Source organism: Alosa alosa, chromosome 19 (genome assembly GCF_017589495.1).
Source record: "Alosa alosa isolate M-15738 ecotype Scorff River chromosome 19, AALO_Geno_1.1, whole genome shotgun sequence".
In the NCBI taxonomy this organism is placed as follows: Eukaryota; Metazoa; Chordata; class Actinopteri; order Clupeiformes; family Clupeidae; genus Alosa; species Alosa alosa.
The window spans coordinates 29691813-29715792 of NC_063207.1; the positions used below are offsets into that span (position 1 = coordinate 29691813).

The following is a 23980-nucleotide window of genomic DNA, read 5'->3' on the forward strand; positions in this document are numbered from 1 at the left end:
TTGTAGCCGAATCATAGCAGATACTTTATTCACCAACACACTACTACACTGCACAATGATCCATTAGATGTTAAGCTTTACGATTCAAAAACTGCGCCCTTTAGAGTTCAGTTTCCATTAAATCAATTTCAGCACTCAAACACCCACCCTTTAGCTAGTGCGCTGCCGTCTGCTACCTACAAGTAGATTCGGGAAGTGTCGGGTGGGCGGATAGTTTTGATTTTCCTTACATCGTGCCTAGCCAATAATGTGGAGGAGCTGTTGTGCACATCTCAGCTGGCAGACATTTAAAAGGGAGACAGTCAGGCGCTGTAGCAATTTGTATTAAAAACCCAACCTCTCTTTCTATGGAACCGTTAGAAGCCTCAGACGCTCTCCGTGGCTTACCCCTGTCCACTTCTCTGTGTTAGCAGCTCTGCGGACTGCCTTGGACGGAGCACAATAAACCGTTATATTTGTACCATCTCGACTACTTGACAGGTGAGCGCCTTTTTAGCACTTTTACAGACTCCTTAAAGCTTTTTGGCATGCCACGGTTGATTTGCGTTTTATCACATGCTGATGCGCCCGAACGTCTTTAGTCACGGTGCAGGTGTCAATTAGCAGGGCATCTGTTGGATTTTTAAAACAGGGCACATATCTGATTATTGAAGTTAATGAAAGCATGTTTATGTATGTGTATATTTGACCATGATGCGCTTAATGTTGGGAATCTGCGAACTAATTTCGACTTTTCTTAATGGATATTGTGGTAAGCGCTGGTTGTTGCGCCGCAATCTTTACGCATGTGTCATTTTCACAAACTGAGCACCCTGATGAATAGCTTACCTCAAAGGGCAAGATGAGTTTATATAGTAGACCTAGTATTAGTAACTTGGCGAAGATGTATGAAGGATAGTAAAATACGTATTTTAAATATTATTTAAAATAAAGTATTACTTATTTAAAATAAGTATTGAAGAAAGTTTAAACGTATTTTAAAGTTTTTAAACTCTATTTGTTTGTAAATGAATAGTTATGGTGCCGAAATTAATTCAGAAACCTCTGTTTGTCATTGCTTATTATTAGCTCAGTTCCATCATGGATGTAATGTGATGTTTTAATGTATTTTTTCAAGGATGATGGCATCAGCACGTGTCCTCTGCAGCATGTTCTTCGTCGTGGGGCTTCTCTCCTACCCAGCGGATTCCAGACGGAACCGAGGATCCCAAGGTGCCATCCCTCATCCTGACAAAAACAACCCAAACGAATCAGAGCAGCAGCCTCAGACACCGCAGGCGGGCTCTGGCTCCCAGGGACGGAGAAAAGGCCCCCATTTATCCGCAGACGAGGTGCTGGAGTCAAGCCAAGAGGCTCTACATGTCACCGAGCGCAGATACCTCAAACTCGACTGGTGCAAGACCCAACCACTGAAACAAACCATCCACGAGGAAGGCTGCATCAGCCGCACCATTATTAATCGGTTCTGCTACGGACAGTGCAATTCGTTTTATATCCCCAGACACGTCCGCAAAGAGGAGGGAGCCTTTCAGTCATGTTCTTTCTGCAAACCAAAGCGATTTACCACCATGACTCTTACTTTGAATTGTCCGGACCAACAGCCGCCAACCAAAAAGAAGCGCGTACAACGCGTAAAGCAGTGTCGCTGTATCTCGATAGACCTGGACTAACTCGGACTTCTCGGGACATGAAACACTGTCAAAGAGAAATATCCTGCGACGCGACTCTGGCCTAATCTGATACTTAATATAAAATCAGAAAACGAGACTTGTTTCATACTCACATCATGTTCACTATAGCCTGCGGTTTTCTCTCCAGGCTCTCAAGTCCACCAATTCACATGGCACTTCAATAACCGGATGGACACAGCAATGAACACACAGCAAAATGACAGACTGACACATCTTTATCTCCTGTTGACTCTGGGAAGCATTAAAAGTTGGCTCAGTCCTTGCATGGAAGCCAAAGGAGAATATGATATGATCTTTCGGTGAAAACAGTCAAACGCCTTGGGGGTAGCCTTAAAAGACAACGGCTTTGCCTCTCTGGCTAAATGTGGTGTGCGCTTTGCCTCTCTGGCTAAATGTCGCGTGCGCTCTGCCTCTACCCTCCTCTGAAATGAATTTATTGCTTAAGGTTTTTCCACTATGTGGAATTGGAGAAACAGTAAGGCGATTTTATTTAATATCTGGGACACATATAAGAATGTTTTCAACGAATTTCTCGGAATATTAATTGCTCTATTATATTGCCAGATCACTGTGCAATTATATAGCCTGTTCGAATCGCTATTTATGGAATGGGAACCTAAATGTTAACATTAGTTTGGCTATACGAGAAAAAAAAAAAAACATGTGTCTTCCTTTTGTTTTAGGAACAAAAAGTTGTACATAATGTGTTTATAATGTTGTAGATAGCACGGTTTATTGTGTTTATTAAATGGTAATCACATATATTGTTCTAATGTACAACATTGTTGCTTATTCAGCGCTTTGGAGATACAGCAATAAAACTGAAAACATTTCGCTTTAACATTCTGCCAATACTTTTAATTCTAAGTACACACCCACTTTAGCAATACTGAAAAAGATAATAAATTACCCCAAAACGGCAACGAGTCCGATTTCATGCAGCTCATTTACATCAGGTTAACCCGAAACACCAAATAAAAACATCTTCCACGGTTATGGGTTACTTTCTTCTCGCTCGGAGCCAGACTCGTGCTGTGACTTTTATACGTTTCTTGGACCCTTGGATACATTTCGTCGTAAAAAGGTTTAATTTATGAGGAAAGACCACAAGAGACGCGATTAGATGGCAGGTCTATCACCCTTTTCCATAACCTCTTCAAACGATGTTATCCTGGTTAATGAAAGGCTCTCCACTGGCTCGCAAAAGTTGCCGCGGTCCTTATGTCCTTATCACTCCCGCACTTTAGTGATGTTCATATCACGCCTTGCACAACGCAATACAGCAGAGGGCCCCTCTGCCTCTGACAGTGGAAATGAACGAGGTGCTCTGAGCTAAATGAGACCATCTCTGTTGCGAACCTACATTGGGTGTCTTTACAGACTTTCAAAAAGTATCATGGTGGAATAAAGCTGTTATGCCGCTTTCAGGCTACAATTTGCCCACACAATTGTGAAATCAGTATTGTCACCACGCAGGGTAATTTTGAATGAATTTTGACCAGCCTATAGAGTTCCCCTTAACGGCATTCTGTAATGTCCTTGTTCAGCTCCTCAGACAAAAAAAGTATCCGAATCTATTGTGCCGTGTTTTTGTCAAGACAGCATGACAAAGAATGTATGTAGACTACGTGTTCCTAGGTAACTTTCACAAGGCCAAGTGTTGAAGAGGTGATGGATTAAAATTATTTGCGCCATATATAAAAGTAAAACTTTATTCTTTATGTTGCAGCAATAATTTAAAGTTGGGCAGAGCAGGGTTTAAATGTTGCAGAGACGTCAAACACAAAGATATTCTTATAACTGACTAACCATATAAAGGCCATTTAAACTTTTCTAAAATGTGACATGCCATTTTGCCACCTCTCAGGACTCAGTTACATAAGATAAATGCAAATATGAGCTTACTGCCTTTAAGCTTAACTTAAAAAAGAAATGGCCAAATAACATTGATCATCCATAACACATGTTGAAAATGTTTCATCGTGCTACTCATAGTCACATATTTATTTGTTCATGTTGTCATCTGAACAGAGACTGAGAGTGTTAAACCACAGAAGAACATGTTACAAGTTCTGACAAGAAAACTCAAACAGAAGCACAAGCGTCAAAATACATAGGCCTGTAGGCTCGAGCAGAGACTGACACTGGAACGAATCAAACGTTGGTCAATATCAGTTCCACATTCAGCTGTTACTGCAGTAGAGTTCAGATTTAGAGCATAACCACTGTCTGAGGTAATACAGAATTGGATGCAGTGTACATATAGATCTCTGATATGTATGATTGGTTGATAAAACAAAAGGCAGTTTTTTGGTGTTCCTATGAGAAGAACTCTTCAAAAAGGCAATGCTGTGTACCGTATTCATGGCCATGTCTGCCTCACCCATACACGTATACAGCATGTTCCCTGATCTATCAGGACCATCCTTTTTGACTTGCTTTGTACCCAGGGACAATGATGAAGAAACAAACACTGTGTATTCCACCTGTCTGAATTATTCTGCTATATAGGCAACTGACATTTTGGCATAAAATAAATCTGCTTTTTATATAAATATGGATCCATGTCACCTCAGGAAGTACTTTACTATTCTTTAGCTTTTAAAAGCATACAATAGAAATATTTAGTTAAAATAAATATACTATCCATCTTTAGAGTATACGGTGTGAATTCACAAGTGTTTTTTTTTACAGCAAAGGAAATCAAAGAATTGCATAGGAGTTCAAAAAGAGGTGCAAAAGTGCAATACATCTGATCAAGTACCGTTTTGGCAAAGCAAAATAGGGCAAACTAACAACAGCTGTTGGAAGCAGGAAAGTACTTTAGGACTCTGTCTTAACATTGTGAGGAGCAAAACGTGTGTCACCTATTTGACCTTGAAAAAGATCTGTTTGAAGGTTGAGGGTCCACTACTGTAAATGTTGTTAACCAGACGCGCAAGTTCAAGTTCAGCTCTTGTATCCTGATGGGGAGATTTTCTTTGAGAACAGGATGAAGAGCCATGAGGTTTGTAAGACCCAGGCACTGTAAATATCCAGTCTGATGATGCCTGGCTGTCATCCAGTAGGGGTCAGTCTGGTTCAAAAAAAAAGAAAGAAAAGAAAAAAAGAGAGAACCAAAACATCCATTTTTCTCTCCATAATGACACTCCAGTAGTTGTGTGTGTGTGTGTGTGTGTGTGTGTGTGTGTGTGTGTGTGTGTGTGTGTGTGTTTTAAGCTCTAGTATGACCTCTTAGTCAGAGGCATGTGGGAGGCTACAATGATGTTTGAAAAGGTCATCTTTAGCATATTTACATGTTATTGCTGTTGTGTTCCCAAGCCCCACCTAAGCCACTGCTAGTACGATTGCTTATTCTGGTATGCTCCTCTTAGCTTGATAATGTTTATCTGGTTATGCACCAGTTCCTTAAAGCAACTCTATATGCTGTGTCTAAAATGTCTCTTCCAGTGCTGTTGACTGTTTTGTTTTATGCAAACTGCATCCCTGATGAGGAGACAAGCAGAGAAGACGTTCCAGCACCACAGAAGAAGGCCTACAAGCAGGAAGAATCCTGATGGATCCTATGTTCAACGCCAACAGTCCCTCACACTCCAAAAAGACTTTTGCACTGGTCGTGTTTCAAAGGTTTGGGGTCAGAGGGGGTCACGTTCTGCAAGGCAAACAGAGACCAGTGATGGTCCCTGGATCTTCCCTGGATCTTCTAGACATGGTGGTTCAAATATGTGCAAAAGAAGAAGCTGGGTTGCAAAGGAGACGTCTACAGTAGTTAGTACACAGTATGCTGTCTAGTATACTGTTCCATGGAATATGCAGTGGGTGGTACACAGGAAGACTGAGGTATGAATAAAAGGCATATATGGTGGAGGGGTGGTGGTGGTGGTGGTGGTGGTAGTTGTTGTATTGTTGTCTTTCTCCGAAACTCAGCTGGAGGACACGCTTGCTTCCTTCTGGCGTAGTCTTTCTTTCTGTGAGTCAATAAAGGAGACAATGTCAGCTATTAAATTGTGCTGTTAAAAAAAAAACATGATTTACTTTTACTAGAGAAGGCAGGGAGAAATCAAAGAAAGCTGGAGAAACAACTGATGATCCAAAAAGACAAGTTCACAGAAGAGGACAAATCAAAAGAGGGAGGAAGAGAGAGAGAGATGGAAGTCAGGGAGGTAGAGTAAAAGAGGGAGAAAAGGAACAGGGAATATAAACAGAAAGAGGAGAGGACAGTGATCAAGGTAGTGGGACAGGAGAGAGAGAGCGACAGTCAGGAACGGGAAGAGAGACAAAGATGAGAAAATGATGGAGGGATGAATGACTGGATGGATGGAGAAGGGATAGCAAAGGAAGAGATAAAGAAGGACGACAAAAGAAGACAAAGGAAGAGCACATGACAGTGGAGAGTGAGGAAGAATAAAAAGGGAGAGAAGAATGAAGGGAATAGAGACAGGGAGAGAGGGGAGAATAGAGAGACAGAAGAAACAGAATGTGTTGGCTCTCACCAGACTGTTTGCATTGATCTTTTTGGTCTCCACCTTCTTCTCGGCGGTAATCTTCTGAACCGTCTGCTGTGCTTCCTTCAGGCTGCAGGTCAGAGATAGTGATGTTAACCCACCATCATCCCAACTCAACACAAGCACTACACAACACACCGCAGGCTTAGTGACCAGCATTTGGCCATAGGAAGGTGTCCAGTGCAATAGGTACTGTATCCTCACGTCACAGTTTAATCAGTACTCATGGACATGCGGCATCTCTCTCGTCAGTCTGCGCTGTGCGGGGGAAGCACCATACGGAGACAATCAATGTTGGTGACCGCACTGGTGTCCTAATGCGACAGAAGAAAGGACTGAGCGTGCTCATATCAGTTGACTGCTCAGATTTGGTTGCAGTCAAGGGAGTGTGGGTCCTTTGTAGTGTCTCCTGATGACAGCCAGCGAGGCCTCTGCAAAGTTCACGCGCATAAATCACGACGCCACTTGGAGCAGAGTAGTTCTAGCAATTGTGGACATGGAGAAGTACGAGCACAACTCGACAAGCTCAGGGGAGACGGTCAGAAAAACTAACAAATAAAACATTTTTTTACCTCATACTTTAACGGACAGAAGTCTATCTTCGTAAAGTGTTGTCATTTGATGCTGATTTGCAACAGTGTCCATTCACTTCCCTTGGGCATCCTCATTGTGTGACAGTTGCCTGTCCACTTGCCAGTTGTGGTAAAACCACAAGGACAAAATGACAGCTGTGCTGTACAATAATACGCTAAACAATACTTAGGTTTTATGGCAGATTGGCCGCGGAGGCTGTGTTTTAAATAAAGTTAATTGTACATAAACACTATCAGCTGTGGGCAATGTAAGGCCTGGGTGCCCAGTAAACAAAGGGGTGAGAAAGTACTCATACAATGCTTAATCTATACAAGATGCTATGACAACGAGTATTGACATTGCTATGCATTGCTATTGAGTATTGCTATGACAGCGCGAATATTTGTGCTTGCTTGTATTTCTGTGTTTAGAGGGTTACAGTTCAGAGTGGTAGTATTTCATCAGGAGTTCTTGAATTGAAGAACAAACATTGTTCAACTTGCTCAATATATATCATCTTCTGGGCTGAATGATGAGGATGCTGATGATGTGTGACATCTGTTTTCTAACAGAGAGTAGAACTTTCTTTTCTGTAAAGCTGATGGTCCAGCAGAACTGGAACTTGTACTGTCCCTACTGTGTGGCGTCACCCACCCCATACAGAATGCCCTGGGTCAGATGCAAGGTCATAAATCTAGCCCCAGGCTTTGACATGGTACCAGGCCTTAGGCAAGCTTAGCCTTGCTTCCCTTTGATGCCATTTTGGACCCCCTTTCATAACAGCTCCCATCCCCCACCAACCCACCCAGAAAAGTGCTCATTTTCATTTGTCTACACACTGTCCGCAGGTTCCATTCAGGCTCATTTAGAGGCATTTGGCGTGATGTGTGAGGGGAGGTTGGAGGCCGGTGGGCAATCTGGCTTGTGTTAAACGAGCTGTCGCTTTACTGACTAATTGAGAGTGTTCAGAGGGGAAAAACGACATCCCTCTGGTCAGTCATGGTGTGAATGGCTCACTTCAGACACACTCAACCAAATCCTGTGATCTGCATCATCTACGTTTCTGTGCAAAGGTTTTAGCACCCTGGGCATATGCAGTCAAAATTGCTCAATTACAATTAGTCTATTTTTTGTCATGTTATTTATCCATGGGTGCCCAAACGTGTGTATAATTCTGAAAACGTTTGCATCATTATGTCTGCTCCTAGGGTTCAGCCCTTAACGACCTGTGTACAGTGCCCTGAGATAAGTGCCCTCAGGCAACATCGTAAAATCCATTTGAAACTGAATGGGACTGAAACAGGCAGGCAGTCTTAGCTACCTTGCCTGCATTGAAAGAGACTGCTGTGATGGGGAAGCACGCGTCCACCTACCGCTCTTTGGAGATAGTCTTGCTCTCGCGTTTCCATGTGTTCTTGAAGTCGTTGCAGAACTCGTACCACAGCATGAAGACATGATTGGGGGTCACCTCCTTCTCACCAGACTTGGGCTTCAGACCAAAGTAGTTTGTCATGTCCTGGAACCTAGGGGAGATCAAGACAGTGGGGAGTGAGAGAGACGCAGGGGGGAAGTCCTGATCATTCTGTTTCAAATCGTTGGGCAATACATTAGGAATAAAATCGAACATGACACCATTGGTCAGGCCAAGGTTTACAAAAGCTATTAAATGAGAGAGAGAGAGAGAGAGAGAGAGATTGTAAGTGAAGAAAAGGATCATAGACACAATTTTAAAAGAGATGGAAATTCAAGGCAACAGTGGGATCAGATATTAAGTGAAGTTAAGAGTGTAAACTAAGAGGTAGGCCTGTGAAGTGAAGCCTTGAACCTGGTTCAAAAAGTAGACATTTTCAGCTCTGATAATCACCCTAACCTGGGCAGAAGAGGAGACAGATTGTGTGCGTACGTGCGTGGGTGCGTTTGGGGGTTGAGGGGTTCAGCGAGGGAGAGAAAGAGACAAAATGGGAGTGAGTTAGAGTGTGGGCCGAGAGAGATGATCACAAGAGCACAGAAAGACAGAGAGATCCACACCAGCTGTAGCAAAGCCAGGAGAGCTCTAATCAGTTTTCCCTAACAAACCTCTTCAGGGCTTCTATTAATACTCCTCTCAGCAGCAGCAGCCTGGGAGATAAGCCATCCCAAACACAACTGCATTTCACTGTATTTACCATGACACAAATCCAGTACTGATTACAGGAGCACGGCCTCGGAGGCCACTGCTGCGGACATGTGTCTATGTACACAGCCGGTCAGCTTTTATCCATGGCCGCTAGACTTGCTATTTTAGAACTAGAATCAGTTTAGTGGCCAGGGTGAGGAAACTGATATCTTCACTTCTCTGAATGAACACACACACACTACAGAATCCATAATATTTGATTTTTCACTTATTAAGGGTAAACTTATTCAGGGTCACTTATCAGAGATAGTGGCTGCCCTCACATCATTAGGTACTTATTCTCGCTGAGATCTGAACTCTTCAACTGAGTTGTTTATCTTGAGCAAGCCAATGGAAAGTGCAGTCAGGTGATGTCATGCCGTTTGTCTCCAGTTCTCCTGTCTTGTTAGTGATGCATCCTGCTGTTGGTAGCTCCATGCTCTACCAGCTAAGAGGAGGGATGTGTGGTTTCCTTTCTGTATGTAAACATATCCATGAGGCTGCTTTACACATGGAAAGGCTCTTCCCAAAACTCTATCACAGGTTTGGGGAATGGGTCACTGAAGGAGTTTGTTCATTGAGGTGATTTGAAAAAAACTGGTTACATTGAAAACCTAAGAGGTCAACAAACCTTCTGTACATGAAAACACCATACGACAGTCATTTGTTTGGTTCTGAGAAATTAGTTTGGTGTATTCGTATAAAACCGATTACACTCAAAAATGTCTGACAGTAAGAGGCATCTTTATGGCTCAACAGACTCTTGATTGTACCCTAGGCAAGGCTGTTTCCATATGCTCCCCCACTGCTGTTGGTGTGGGGCAAACATAGCGAGGCTAATTCAATTGTAACCAAAGCCAAGGGGAGCGAGTGTGGCCTCTCAGCAGTGGGCCAAGGGACACAGAGAGAGAGCCCCCAGAGGCCCCATGACGTTACACAGCTTTAATATGGAGGTGGTCACGCCGATCAGCCCAACATGGCTCTGATCCGGGGCTGGTGTGTGTGCCTGTGTGTGTGTGTGTGTGTGTGTGTGTGTGTGTGTGTGTGTGTGTGTGTGTGTGTGGTGGGACTCACTGTTTATGTGTCCAGCTGCACAATTACATGGCTTACAATAATACGGACACACACACACACACACACACACTGTGGCCTCCATTATGCCCTATTGCAACACTAATGTAAGACATGTTGCTGCAGGGAAGAGAAGAGAGGAGGAGGAGAGGAGGAGAAGAGAAAGGCTAGGAGGAGGAGGAAGGGCAGCACTGCTTAACAATATGTGCCGCAGACATTCCGTGGCAAAGGTGCTTCCCATTCCCGGTTATGCATCATGTGGCGGGAGCCGAAGGCACCGCCGTCCATCATGCCTAAGACGAGCATCTCCAGACGTACACAAAGAGAGAGGGAGAGAGGGAGAGAAAGAGAGAGAGAGAAGGGTGGAGAGAGAGGGAGAAAGAAAGGAAGAGTGGGAGAGGGGGAGCATCTCCAGACGTACACAGAGAGAGAAGTAGAGAGGGAGGAAGAGAAAGAAAGAGAGAGAGAGGGATACAGAGAGGACAAGAGAATGAGGGAGCGGAGTGCGGAGGGAGCGGAAGACAGGAGTGTTTGATTTCCCCCTGACATTCCCGGCCCTCTCTGAAGCTCTCCCTTTGTAGAGGCACCGCCGGACGTCCGCCGTGTGATTCATGGCGTCTATCTCCTATTGGCTGCTTTTACAGCCATGAGGGTCAGGTGTCAGCGTTGACACAAATCACAGAGCACCTCTGCTGCTCTCCTCTAAGCGTACAGAAATGCCCCCCCCTCACCCCCCTCTAACCCCCCACCCCCTTACACACACACTGCCCAGCCCACGAGGTTGCCCTGTGCCGCTGCCATGACAACACGGCTGTCCATCAGGAGGTTTACGACTGTTGTGACGCACATGTGCTGCCGAAGCATGCCTGTCAGAAGGGGGGAAACGGAATCAGAGGATCTCGCATTGTTCTGTATTTAAAAAATCTGTTGAGAAATGAAAAAGGCATGTGTTCCTTAAAAATGGCCTCGGCCTGTGGGAGTTTCTATTCATTTCCCAAGAAGCATTGTTTTCCCTGTGGTGGATAAATCAGCATGAATTAGGGTTCTTCTGTGAGTTGCAGCGAGCGAGCATGGACCTCCTTTAGCACTACACAGCACATGAGTGATGGGTCCCCTCTAGTCATGTAAACATAACAACAGACTGAAAGCAAAGCGGACCGGTCCATCTAAAGAGGATTCCATCGGGAGACCTTGGTGCAACACAAAATAAACTGAGTTTCACGCTCCAAGACTTACAGTATGTTGACAATTCAAAATGTATAGTCCTGACAGCACGGGAGTGATCAAACAGGGTTATATATCAACCACGCAGCAGTGCATGTTACAGTGCACATAAATACTTTAATGCTTGTGATTTGATCACATGATAAACGTGACAGCAAGGCAAAAGCTCTCTTTACTTCATGACGACAAAACAAGTTTATAAAGCATGTGCGTTTGTTCTGGGACCCGCCTACATGTCAAATGGACAGCTAGTGTATGGCTTAGAGCAGTAAAGATGGCCTTGAAACACAATGGCTTCTCCTTTATTTACAGTTGCACAGCTTGAGGGAGTTTATGAAAGCGCTGTGCTATTTAATGATGGAATGTAAGCTATGTACACAGTGTGATTTCTATGTCAAACAGAAGTAATGTTAAAATAACAGGTGAGAGGAAGACGCTAAGAAAAGAAAAGATAGAGAGACAGTGATAGAGAGAGAGAGAGACAGAGAGAGAGAGAGTGAGAGTGGAACAGGTATGGAGGTCCAAAAGAGCAGGGGCAGTGATATGTAAACATTATATTTGGATTCAAAGCCCCCTGTTTTCAACGCAGCCTGTTTAATGTTTTTATTTATACAATTGTTATTGTTTATCATTTGATCTTTTTTCAGGAACTCTCCACCATGGTGCCCAGGCCTCTGCCTGTGCCTCCCTCCGTCTGCCTATTGCTTCCTCTCTGTCTCTGTCTCTTTCTCCGTCTCTCTCTCTTGATCCCTCTCTTCTGCCTCGATTCCTCCTCTCCCCTCTGAGATCCACACTGAGTCCGAGCTCTTGGAGCACAGCATCCCTGGCCTTTGGGCCAAGGAGCAAGCAGCGGCCCACCCAGCGTAGGTCCTGTGCTGCCGTGTGGTCAGTGGCCAGTGAGCTGCCGCCCTTACCTCATATTCATCACCGCTGTGTCACCTTAACGATGTGTGGCCATGGGAACGCCGGGGGAGCGGCCACAGCCAGGCGAGCGCCAGGGCGCGGGGGGCCTGGGGGTCTGACGCCGAGGCCCCAAAATGTAAGACAAATTAAAAGTCCTTCAAGGGCCTGTTGGGGCCGCTGGGCGCTTTTGATCAATATCAGTGAATTCAGCACCTTCATTAAGAGGGTGTGAGCAGAATGGGAGGTGACACACACACACACGTGGACACACGCACACACACACACACACACACACACACATACACAGGCACACATATGCGCCCACACACAGACAGGCACACAAGCACTAGTTCTGTTTCTGTTCTCTGTGTGTGAGAAACACTCAACACGCAAAAAGACAGAATGACATGCCCATGTATGACAGCGATGAGATGCCCATGTATGACAGAGATGAGATGCCAAGCCAAAGAGAGTAAGTGTGTGTGAGAGAAGAGAGTGAGTGTGTGTGAGAGAACATGGATTAATCAGCAGTCAGTCAGGGATGAACATTACGTTTCCTACAAACCTAAAGAACTCTGCTTGGCCTGATATGAGGCTGAGGCTGCAGGAAACAATAGACTTGGAAACCTTCTTTGACTTATGATGCTGTCCTGACCAATCAGCACAATAATTGTTGATGGTTTCACAATTTCCACCTTCTTTTCAACGACGGCAACTTTTATGTTCTCTCTGGAGTTTATTTTTCCAATTGGAATGGCTGCAATTTGAAAGCAAACAACTCTGCTGTCTATCTAAACAAGGGAAAGTAATCCATGACTTTTTCTTCTCTGTGATTTCCAGTGCACACTCGTGTGTATCTTTCTCTTCCAGCTACAATCTGAAATGTTCCAGATATCGCCTCTCGGCAGCACAGACTTCTAGGTGGATGTTTCAGTATAAATCATTCCCTGGCGATTTGCGAATGCGCTGTAATAAGCAGGGAGGCTTCGTCCATACCAAACACAGGAGATAAGGGCCCTGATAACAGGCCTCGGGATGGTAAAACAGCAGGGGAGACGGTAGCATGCGCGCGCGGCATTTGCGCACGTGTTCCTCGCCTGTCAAGAGGAGGGCTGCCGTAGAGTCTCCGGGGTTACGACCCGAGCAGATCCGGGGGCAGAATCCCAGGAGCCCCAGAGTGAGTCTGGAGGCTACCCCCATTATATCACTCTCACACACACACACACACACACACACACACACACACACACACACACACACAGTGCCTCTCCTGGAATCTCCTCTCTTATCAGTGAGGATCCCTTATCGAGTGGCTACTAATTGGTATAGACAGATTTACAAATTGTGCACATTAGTTTTATCTGATGCCCCGGGGGAATGCTTGAGACAAGCTGAACTAAGCGCTGATGGAGAGAAGGGCCGAGTGACAATGGATATATTCTCCTCCTGGCTGCAGTCCACCAGCACCCAGACAGACCTCTATTGAGCCCCAGGAAGATATTACCAAGATATGGCATCATGGCACGGAGAGGTAGTGCTTGGGGCCCAGACAAAAGAATGCAAGGCTTCAAGACAGAGAGAGAGAGAGAGAGAGAGAGAGAGAGAGAAAGAGAGAGAGAGAGATGGGAGGGGAGGGGAGCGGACAAGGTGCATCTCACCTCGTATGTGCAGCCTGCAGTTGCTCATCCTCTGCAGTGTGTTCCGACTGGGCTGCAGAGAGAACAGACACAAGTATTCCACATTAGAACTCTGCAGCATGCTAAAGATGAACTCTAAATGAGGCCATCCTTAAAAATATTTTCGTTTGCCGTAACCCGACCGACCCTGTCAATTTAGAACCGACCCACATATTTATTTTTTCCCCTTTTAGTCCGACCGACTTGCCGGTTGTAAACTTGCGTTAAGACCGACCGATTTTTTTTTTACTCTAAACAACCAATACAAATAAAATACTACTTATTTTAGTAGGCCTAAGTATTGTGAATATAAATTGCCTACATACAAACGTAGGCTCTCTTAAATAAAACCCTGTGGCGTCATCTGTACACCATTGGTTTACGCATGTCACACTATGGCCTATACGCTTCGTTTCATTCACACAAACATCTCGACAACGCTCATTACTTGGCACGAAGTTCTGTGGAAGAACTGTGGAAGAACTGTGCCCAGATCTTTTCCCATTCCTTCTCACCTCTAGTCTAACGGTGACCGTGTTGAAGAATTGAAATTGGTTGTGGTCTATTCAGTATTTCTCAAAATATGAGTCCGCAAGACTGATGGTTCGCGGAGTCGTGGAGTGAAATTAGGCCCGGTTCTTCGTCTGATAATTTGCTGCGAAGTTGATAAAGATACCGCGGGCCGACAAAAAAAGAAAACAAACGTTTCTGCTATCGATGTCATTAAACATAGAGCCATACAATAAAGTGGTGGTATGAGCGTTCATTCAATGCAGGCGTCTGCGCGAGAGAAACTGAAAATAATCAATAACGTTGGTATCAAAGCTTCGCTTCAACCTGTTGAATGCTATTTAATTGTTTAACGACACTTGATAGAACGACGTTGATTTTTGGAACTTCCATAGAAACAGAGCAGAGACTGTATAATACACTGTATAGCACTGAGTATTGTATAGTCAAATTTGAATATAACGTGGCCAAAAGCTATTGTAGCCTTCTTTCTATCTGTTAAAGATCAACAGATCAGTGATTTATGCCTATCTGCTCGCCAAAAAAGCTGGTATTGTGTTTCCTGAATCCTTACATTCAGGCATTCAAATTAAACTTCATTAAAAAACATGTATTTTCTTTTCTCCATACCAATGTATGATGCTTGCAGGAGGGAAACATCCCAAAACAATAGCACCCATATAATTGTTGCTGTTTTGAGAAGTATTTCTTTTCTTATGCAAGCATCATGCAACCATGCAAAAGTAATGAAACTAATTATATCTTACATTACTAAAGCAGTCCTCTGATGTGCATGTCACAAAATATTTAAGTGAAAGTGCATGTATAACAATCTAGGCATAATAATGATTGTGATAATGATAATGACAATTTGATTTGGAGGGAGTGGGGTTGGATGCGTGTAGATGAGCCTTATGGCCCCAAAGTCTGCCATGACTGGGCCTCAGGTCAAAGAAGTTTGAGAAAGGCTGGTCTACATAACCTGCATCAGATTGAGGTTTGCAGTGATGCGCCTGAAGGCACGGGTTGAGGACCCAGTCAGTTACATCACAATATGCACAATTGTTTAAATTCATACCTACGTAATCACCATGACCAAAATTGTACTTTTTTTTTTACTTTGAATCTTGAAAAAAAAAATATTGACCTACCTACCGACCCATTTTTTTAATTTTTTTTTGGCTGTTACTGCAAACAAGAATATTTTTAAGGATGGCCTGACATTTTAACAGCTCCTAACAGCTCCTAACAGCTTTAACAGTCCTATTTGCATGGGAGCGTCTGACTGTCGCATTGAATGCTCTCTGTCCACACTGAATCCGTTAAATGTTTTTGTTCAATATTGCAAACACAAGCAACAGAATGAAAAGAGAATCAGGGTGTCCGACAAAAGTTCTACTCCAAACATAATGCCCCATCACGCTGCACAGCACCGTCCCCCTTCTATCCAGTCAGGACATTCCAACTGAAAACGACGTAATCAAACTGATGTGGATGCTCACGCTCACTCACATCACATGCACTTGGGACACGGTGTAAGTGAGAACTGCATGGTCAAATGGAAAGAGATGCTTTTGTTTGGTCTGTTCTGCCTAAAGTCAAACTAGGCCTTATCTGGGGACACACGTACTACAATATTGTCTAGACAAATATAATAGGGACTCTGACGTTTAAATTGCCTATGAGAAACAAGTCTGATTAGGGCCAAAGTACCAGTGTTGAATGACTGATTCTGTGTGCTGAGTAAAGCCCTGCACTTCTCACTGGAATGGGATGCTCTGTCATGCTATAAAGATGCATATGGCATTCCCAATGAGTCTCTATGTCCGCATCTCTCTTCTTTATTCATACTACTTGATACTTCATAGTAATAAAGTAAAGAAAAAAGTGAGTTTTTGCTAGTGTGCTTGTGTGGGTCTGTGGGGTGTATGGGTCAAGGATGGAAATAAATATTGAGTGGCTGGCAAATTTGACCAAAAATCTGCTAGTGGCTGGTAGACATTTTCAAATGTTAATTTCCACCCTATTATGGGTGGTAGGGTATTTAGGCATGATGTGTCCATGTTTCTTGTGAGTGTGTGCATTTCTTGTGTGTGTGTGTGTGTGTGTGTGTGTGTGTGTAGGTGGGAGAGAGGGAAATAGAGATATCTGATGTCGGCATTCAGTATGCATGTAGGTATGTGGCTGTGAAATGTTTGTGTGTATGGTGTTTACATGAATGTCTGTGTGCATGTATTTATGTGTGTGTGTGTGTGTGTGTGTGTGTGTGTGTGTGTATACTGACTGAGAGGAATCGGGCTTGGGAACTGGCGGCTCTTGTCGAGGCCTGCCATGTAAAAGTGTCTAAATGCAAGGCAGATGTGTGCGGCAGCCCCGGCCGAGGTGCAAGAATTTATCTAGGGCCAGCGAGAGCCTGTGATCTCAGATTTATGGCTTTTTTCCAGATTCATCCTTTTTACAATGATGGGGGCACCTTTCCCACTTGAAGATTTAAGAGGGGGAAGTCTCCAAAAAATTGTTCAAAGGCAGTTTTGGGGGTCTTTTGGGAGAGGGTGAGCTTAAACTACAACCACCCCTTTTCTTTTCTACCTTTTTTCATCTCTTTCTGTCTGTCTCTCTCTCACTGTGTGTGTGTGTGTGTGTGTGTGTGTGTGTGTGTGTGTGTGTGTGTGTGTGTGTGTGTGTGTGTGTGTGTGTGTGTGTGTGTGTGTGTGTCTGGCCTAGTCTGTGTGTGACAGTATCTGTGTGTGAAAATGTTAGCGCATGCATAGATGTGAATGTGTTTGCTAGCACATACAAGCATGTGCTTGTTAGCACGTGTTAACGTACTGCAAGTCTGAATCTTATTCTGAGTTTGTGTGTGTGTGTTTGTTACAATGTGATTATGAGGTGAGTCTAGTGTTTCTAGTGTGAGGTATCTGTGTAGAATAAGGGGGGAGCACTTGGGGTTTGCCTGCTTCTGTATGTGTGTGTGTGTGTATTGTTGGTGTGTGTGTGTGCTAGGACCAGTGGCAAAGGTCACAGCAGGGGTGCTTGGCGCCTCAGGTCCTCCATTCTAACGTGTGTGTGTGTGTGTGTGTGTGTGTGTGTGTGTGTGTGTGTGTGTGTGTGTGTGTGTGTGTGTGTTTGTGCAGAGGTGGCACCAGCACTCCTGGGTCCCAGGCCATGGTGAGAGAGGATGTGTGAAGTTGCTCTGGCGCCCCCCCGTCCCCCCATCCCCCGACTACCGACCCACCACACTCCCACCCCACTCTCCTCGCCCCTTTCGTCTGTAAACATGAAACCAGTAGTGGCTAACTAGAAAGTTATGAGACGCGCATGCTGAGCGGGACAATAAATTAGGGCTTTAAAACCCTGACACACTTTTACACACCACTGGTTTACCTACAACTCAGATAACAAAGCGCTTGAAACGTGTTGCTAATTGCATCACGCTACCATACCAGCTAAGCTAAACACACACCACTTTCCTCATGGGAAAACTTGATCTGATGTTTAATATTCTCAAAGCTGCTCACAGAATCACTGAGTGCTTTAGTGTGAGATTTAGTATGGAGCCAGGTACATAAAAGTTGTTAAATGGTTTTTGGGACTTTTTACCCAAAGCATCTGGAACACAATGTGGTCACTTAGGTTCAAACTGGGCCAAGACGAAGTGATAGCTAAGACAATGCTTAATGTTATGACTTCTATGAATCAGAGAAAAACAAATGAGATGAATCCCAAACCAGAACAATTTGTTTTGATCCAGATCTGAAGTGCCCCTCAGCGTTAAGCTTGCATTAATATCACGCTGGCAAATCACCACACACCCATAGATGCAGCTCTGGCCTATTAACTGAGGTTTATATATTAATTTTGCAAAAATGTTTCAGCTATGAGGTTAATAAACAGGGGCGGACTATACAGGTATTGAGCACTGCAGTTCATACATACTGTAGGTGTGGCCAGTACACCATTTTTTTTTGCATAAAACATGTCATGCAAAGCGTAATACACAATGCGTCTAATACACAGGAAATTATTGTGCTAAACACATATGGCTCAACAACAAGAGATTGATATGGTGTTAAGGCAGGACTCTAAGTAGAATTAATTGATTCATTAGCTGCAGTGGATTAGTGAGTATTAACACAGACCCGATTATTAAGTGATTCTGGAAGCGTTTTTTGCCTTTTTTTCATCTTGCGCCAGTCAGTAACATTAAGCAGACGCCGCTGTTTGCTCATTGACACAACTTTCTCCTGGAAGGATAAACTTTTTGCGGAACTCAAAAAACACAGATAAATTCCCGAAACTTCAGCCCTTGAGAGGTTATGATTTAAATGGAAATCTGCTCAGTCATCTGACAATGCATTCCGTTCTATAACTCCCTTCAAATCATAAAATTACAACTCTGAAGAATGAAGACATGGGCAGACAGAGCCAAAGATGCGAAAAGACTCAAAAAAGGCCCTGACACTAATTGGCTAATATGGATGTTTTGAGTAGAAAGAGACATGCCCTGACGGAAGTCTATCTGACATGTTGACAATTGTTTTTACATCAAATAATTTGATTTGGTGAATAAATAATATATTATTTGCAAAAATAAGATAAAGTAAAAAACCTAATTTCATAGAATGGTATCTACTTGTGCCTAGATATTCTAAGTTGACGAACTGCTGGTTTCAAACATTGTACTCTGTGGCTGTCTGGGTATATGACAAATGAGAAAAGCAGAACAAGGGATTGTGTGTGTGTGTGTGTGTGTGTGTGTGTGTGTGTGTGTGTGTGTGTGTGTGTGTGTGTGTGTGAAAGAGAGAGCGAGACAGAAAGAGAGAGGGAAAGAAAGTCAGAGAGAAAGATACTAAGAGGTTGTGAGAGAGCAAGTGATTGACAAGAGCATGAGTGTAAAATAAAAGGACAGCCAGCATAAGAGTGTAAGAGGACAGCCAGCATAGGCATAGCACAGTGTAAAAGGACAGGAGAGAGAAAAGGTGAGTAGGGAGTCAAAGTGAGTGTGTAGTGTGTATGTGCACTGGGTGGGCTGGTGGCTCCTGAGAATAATGGATCACAGAGTGACGGATCAATGAGCTCAAAGAGATGTAAAGAGCTTGTCAGATCACAGCGCGCTTTAAGGGCTGCCACGCGGGTCGTTCGAGTTCACCAGCGGCTCCCGTCGTGCACGGGGACCGTCAACGGAGCCAAGGCTGTAAAGCCCTCACACGTGAGTTATGGGTCACCTACGCCGCAGACACACTCAAACAAGCCCAGAGCCCCACCTTTACTCTTACACACACACACACACACACACACACACACACACACACACACACACACACACACACACACACAGGATAACGGCATCCAGATACCACCATGGCCACCAGTGAGAGGACAATTGTTTTTATTTGTTTTAGCAGAACCTAATTTATACTTGTGTGACGTCTACATCAACCCACCCTCACTATGGGTCCACACACACACACACACACACACAAACACACACATTCACACACATTCACAAACATACACACAGAGGGCTGTGACCCATCAAGACCTACAGAGAAGTGGAGATTTATGGAGGCCCCCCCACTTGTGAGGCTGCCAGGTGGGCTGTGTAAGTTTGAGCGCTTGATGGTTTGAGCGGCTGATGGGTAGTGGGGGTTGGGGGGCATATTTCAGGGACAGCCTTGTCGCTCAGACCAATGGCCTCCTAGGGTGCCACACCTGACACACCTGAGTGTGAACCCGCTGCTGCCTTCCTGAACCACAACATACACACTCCACCAGTGTTCTCATGAGATGTTCCCAGTGCTCCGCCTTACATCAAACGCCCTGACAGAAAGCCAATGTACTTGGTTCATCTTAGTGTGTGTGTGTGTGTGCTTTGAAGAAGGGCTGATGTACCTGTTCATCAGTGTGTGCATGTCTGCCTGTATGATTTGCGTGTGTTATCCTCAAATCTTACCGACATGCTTTAATCTTGGGGTCAATTTGACCCCAGCTAAATAAACCCTCAGAAAATGATTATAATTCATATTTTTACCCAGTTTTTTTTGTGACAGGTACTTAACAAGAGTGTAATAACCACCATCAAAAGCCCTACAAAACAATCCCCCATCCCTTGGAACCTTGGAACCCTGGCTGGCAATATTGCCCATCCAGTGTCAGCAGCCCAAAGGCTTGCTGTAGCTTCCCCTTTTGACTTATACAGTCCTGCCAAAATGACTTATATGTAATATGTACTTGTGTATGCAATAATGATAATAACAATATGTTCTCATACTATTCAAATAATAATATCCATAATGTGTCAAATATTCATGTATCTTATGTTTCATACAGCTGGGGTCAAACTGACCCCAAGGAACATCAATGTACAAAATATTTGAACAGGACATTGAAAAAATATTATTGTACAAATTTTATGCTAACTCTGTTGTACCCTTCAATTGAGGAAAAGTCATGAAACATGAAGCAAAAAAAAAAAAGTGAACCAAATATTTTATGATGTTAAACGTTGCTTGGGGTCAAATTGACCCCAAGGATAACAGGAGGGTTAAGTGTGTGTGTGTGTGTGTGTGTGTGTGTGTGTGTGTGTGTGTGTGTGTGTGTGTGTGTGTGTGTTCTGAGACAGTCAGGATTTTCTTAGGTAGCCTGCACAATCTCTGGCCAGGGCGAGAGAGATGCTGTGTCATGTGTTGTGTACACTGAAGCCATGGAGTCGTCTCGGCGCCCCAGACACGGGATGTCAGCTCAGGGACCACGGCTGGCTTCAAAAGCCGCGGCGAATGGCGGGAGGAATTCTGTTTATAAAGCAAAAGGTTTATAAGCATCGCCTGGTGGAACGCTCATGTGCAAGATGTGTTTTTGTTAACCAGGGCTGCCGCCGTTTTTTTTCCTCGTAGCCAGTGGCAACCATCGTACTTTTAAGACCATCCTAATGTTCAGTAATTACGTCCAGATTAGTGCCAAGCATAAACATAAAGTCCAGATGCGAAACCTGCTCTATCAAAACTAGAACATTGGGGAAATATTCAAATAATGCAATAAATGTCTTTCTCTCTGTGCTTTCCTCTACAGGAGCGTCTCCAGACAGGCCGAGCTAAAAGAATCTTCCCCGTCTTCATTTTTCACTTGGAGTTGACGACATATGGATGCCATCTCATTGGAGGACGGATTGCTCATTCATGCTTTGCAGAGGAAGCTTTTTGTTTTTGTTTTGTTTTCAGATGCTATTTAAGCACATACAGCATCTGTGAGCAGTGCGAGACCAAGCTGTTTTCGTGCGAGGCAAACACGTTAATGTGTCATGAGCACTTAAGCCAGATAGAGAACCTTGCAGTTTTGGAAGACGAGTTAATTCTCCGTGTCAGCTTTCATGTAACACTCCTGAAAGAATTGACCAGGAGCTATGGTTTCTAGGCAGCATCAGATCTCTGCGATTTAGCACAGGGGGTCCTCTGAGCTTTGGGAATGTGCATACCTGTGTGAACGAGCTGACCAGAAGAACCAGAGCTACACACAAGGGAGACAGGGACCACGCTCAGAAACAAATGTCTTCCGTGGAAAACATGAGTCAAATCCCTTTGATCTGAAACACCATCATCCTTGACCCGGCCAGCACACATACCCACATGTTATGTTTTTTCCTTTGGATTTTCATAGCAGTTATTTAGCAGTTTCTATGATTTTCTAGAACTAATTGTATAACCCATCTTATGAAACGTATCTTAATGCAAAAAAGGGAAGGATGATATAAATCAAATCAACTTTATTTCTATAGCACATTTAAAAATAAATAAAAAAAAATATAGAGGTGGACGGGCTTGGGGCTATGTGAGGGCTGTTTGTGTGTACTGCCTCAGGGTTTGTGATTTATTATCTATGGAAAAAATAAGAGACCACTGCACATTTTTCTGATGTCTTCCTACGGTTGCTGAGTGACATTCCAATGAGTTGACGGTCATATTCAAAATTAAGAGACCACTGTTAATTTGAATATGACAGAATGTCACTCAGCAACCGTAGGATGACATCAGTGTGTGTGTGTGTGTGTGTGTGTCTGTGTGTGTCTGTGTCTATGTTTGTGTCTGTGTTTATGCCTGCCTATGTGTGTATGTGCATGTAGTACATGGGGGTCACTGGAAGAGTGCCCTGCCCCGGTGGTCTCTAGCAATGTCCCACTGAGCGTGGCTTGCCTTTACGAGACCTCAGCCGGGGATGTCCTGCCAGCTTTACTGCGGGCCTGACTACACAAAGTGTGTTTAGGGGAACGTGATCCCCTCCTACTGCCCCCGTTACAGTTAGTAAGCCCTCTGTCAGCAAACACAGTCACCAGCACGGCCTGTGACCCTCACAGCAAAGGTCTGCCTAGTAACAGCCTTGACAGTATATGTAAGCAATACTAAGCATATTAGATATGCGATAAATCTTTATTGTCATTGTATACGATACAACGAAATCCTGCCTCTCCAAATATCATATATATATGATATATATGAATATATATAAGATAAAAAGATATCCACAAACACATTCTCATCCAAGCACATCTCGCACATACACATTCATCTCACACATACGTGTGTATGTTTTTATGATTGTGGATGAGTGTATGATTTTTGTAATATGTTCACAGCTCTGGAGAAGAAGAGCTCTCAGTGCTCTCACATGCTCTCAACTGTGCAGCGGTAGAAGCGAGTCAGGAGAACCTGAGGGAGCCCGTTGTGTTTCAGGGTCCTCAAGAAGAACATCTTCTGCAAGGCTTTTTTAATGGTGTGGGAGACGTTCCGGCTCCAGGTCAGATTCTCCACTATGTGCACTTCCAGGAACTTAAAGCTTGCCACCCTCTCCACCTCCTCCCCATTGTGCTGTGTTTTGTTCCTTCTGAAGTCAATTACTATTTCCCATTTACGTGTGTCTAAATTTGTATTATTTTATATTAATATGGGCTAACACCGACAGAGCCATTCAATTTTATATTCTAAAACTATTTATTTTTATCTAGCTTTCAAAGAATTTCTCCTGGGGTCATGCTGTCATCAAATGTAGTTCATACAAAAAGACAGTTTAAGATTATTATAGTAATACATAACAATATTTACATTCTAATGACTGCTTTCTTCAAATTTAGTAAAGTAATTGAACCATAAATGTGGTATTGTGAACTGAATGGAACTGTGAGTTCCGTTGTGTATCTATCACACATCCCTAGTTGGGTCAAGTGCAGATGAGAATGGAAGGAGTATCAAGTATGGTCGTGAGGGCTTGCCAAGCATACCCCCCTTACTTCCAACCCCCTCACCCCACCCCCGTGGCCCCTCTTGCTGGGGATCAAACAGCCCCAAGCTGGGCCTATTGCAAGGTTTTAGGTGACACACTGCACTTTTCCACCCCCATTCATCCACCCCAAGGCCTTCTTGGACTCCACTGAGGCCAAAGCAAACCATGTCACCCTCCCCTAGCCCCGACACACACACACACACACACACACACACACACACCAGCCTTGGCAGTAGCCAGGAGCTGAGGATCCAGACCTCCTCTTTGTGTTTGCAGACTCACCAGTGACGAGGAAGGCCTCCATTTTGTCCTTGAACGGCTGGAGGTGCTCTTCGAGTGAATTGGCACACACCTTCTGGACGTTCTTCTCACATGCTGGGAAAAGAACAGAGGAATAGGTGC

The 23980-nt window shown here is 44.1% G+C and overlaps 2 protein-coding genes across 2 annotated transcripts in view; one reads left to right on the plus strand and one right to left on the minus strand.

The window, feature by feature from the left end:
* The first annotated feature begins 307 nt into the window (after window positions 1-307).
* Window positions 308-2532, plus strand: grem1b (gremlin 1b). The gene is made up of 2 exons (XM_048227754.1): window positions 308-480; window positions 1118-2532. The coding sequence occupies exon 2, from the start codon at window positions 1119-1121 to the stop codon at window positions 1668-1670; it is 552 nt and encodes a 183-aa protein (XP_048083711.1). The 5' UTR covers window positions 308-480; window position 1118; the 3' UTR covers window positions 1671-2532.
* An 857-nt stretch (window positions 2533-3389) lies between these two features.
* Window positions 3390-23980, minus strand: part of LOC125284049 (formin) — a 58850-nt gene continuing 38259 nt past the window's right edge. Inside the window, exons 13-17 of the mRNA XM_048227753.1 lie at window positions 23861-23953; window positions 13781-13832; window positions 8143-8292; window positions 6185-6266; window positions 3390-5659 (exon numbers count right to left, since the gene is read on the minus strand). Of these exons, the coding sequence (XP_048083710.1) occupies window positions 5615-5659; window positions 6185-6266; window positions 8143-8292; window positions 13781-13832; window positions 23861-23953 (422 nt within the window). The 3' untranslated portion in view covers window positions 3390-5614. The remainder of the gene's footprint in view (window positions 5660-6184; window positions 6267-8142; window positions 8293-13780; window positions 13833-23860; window positions 23954-23980) is intronic.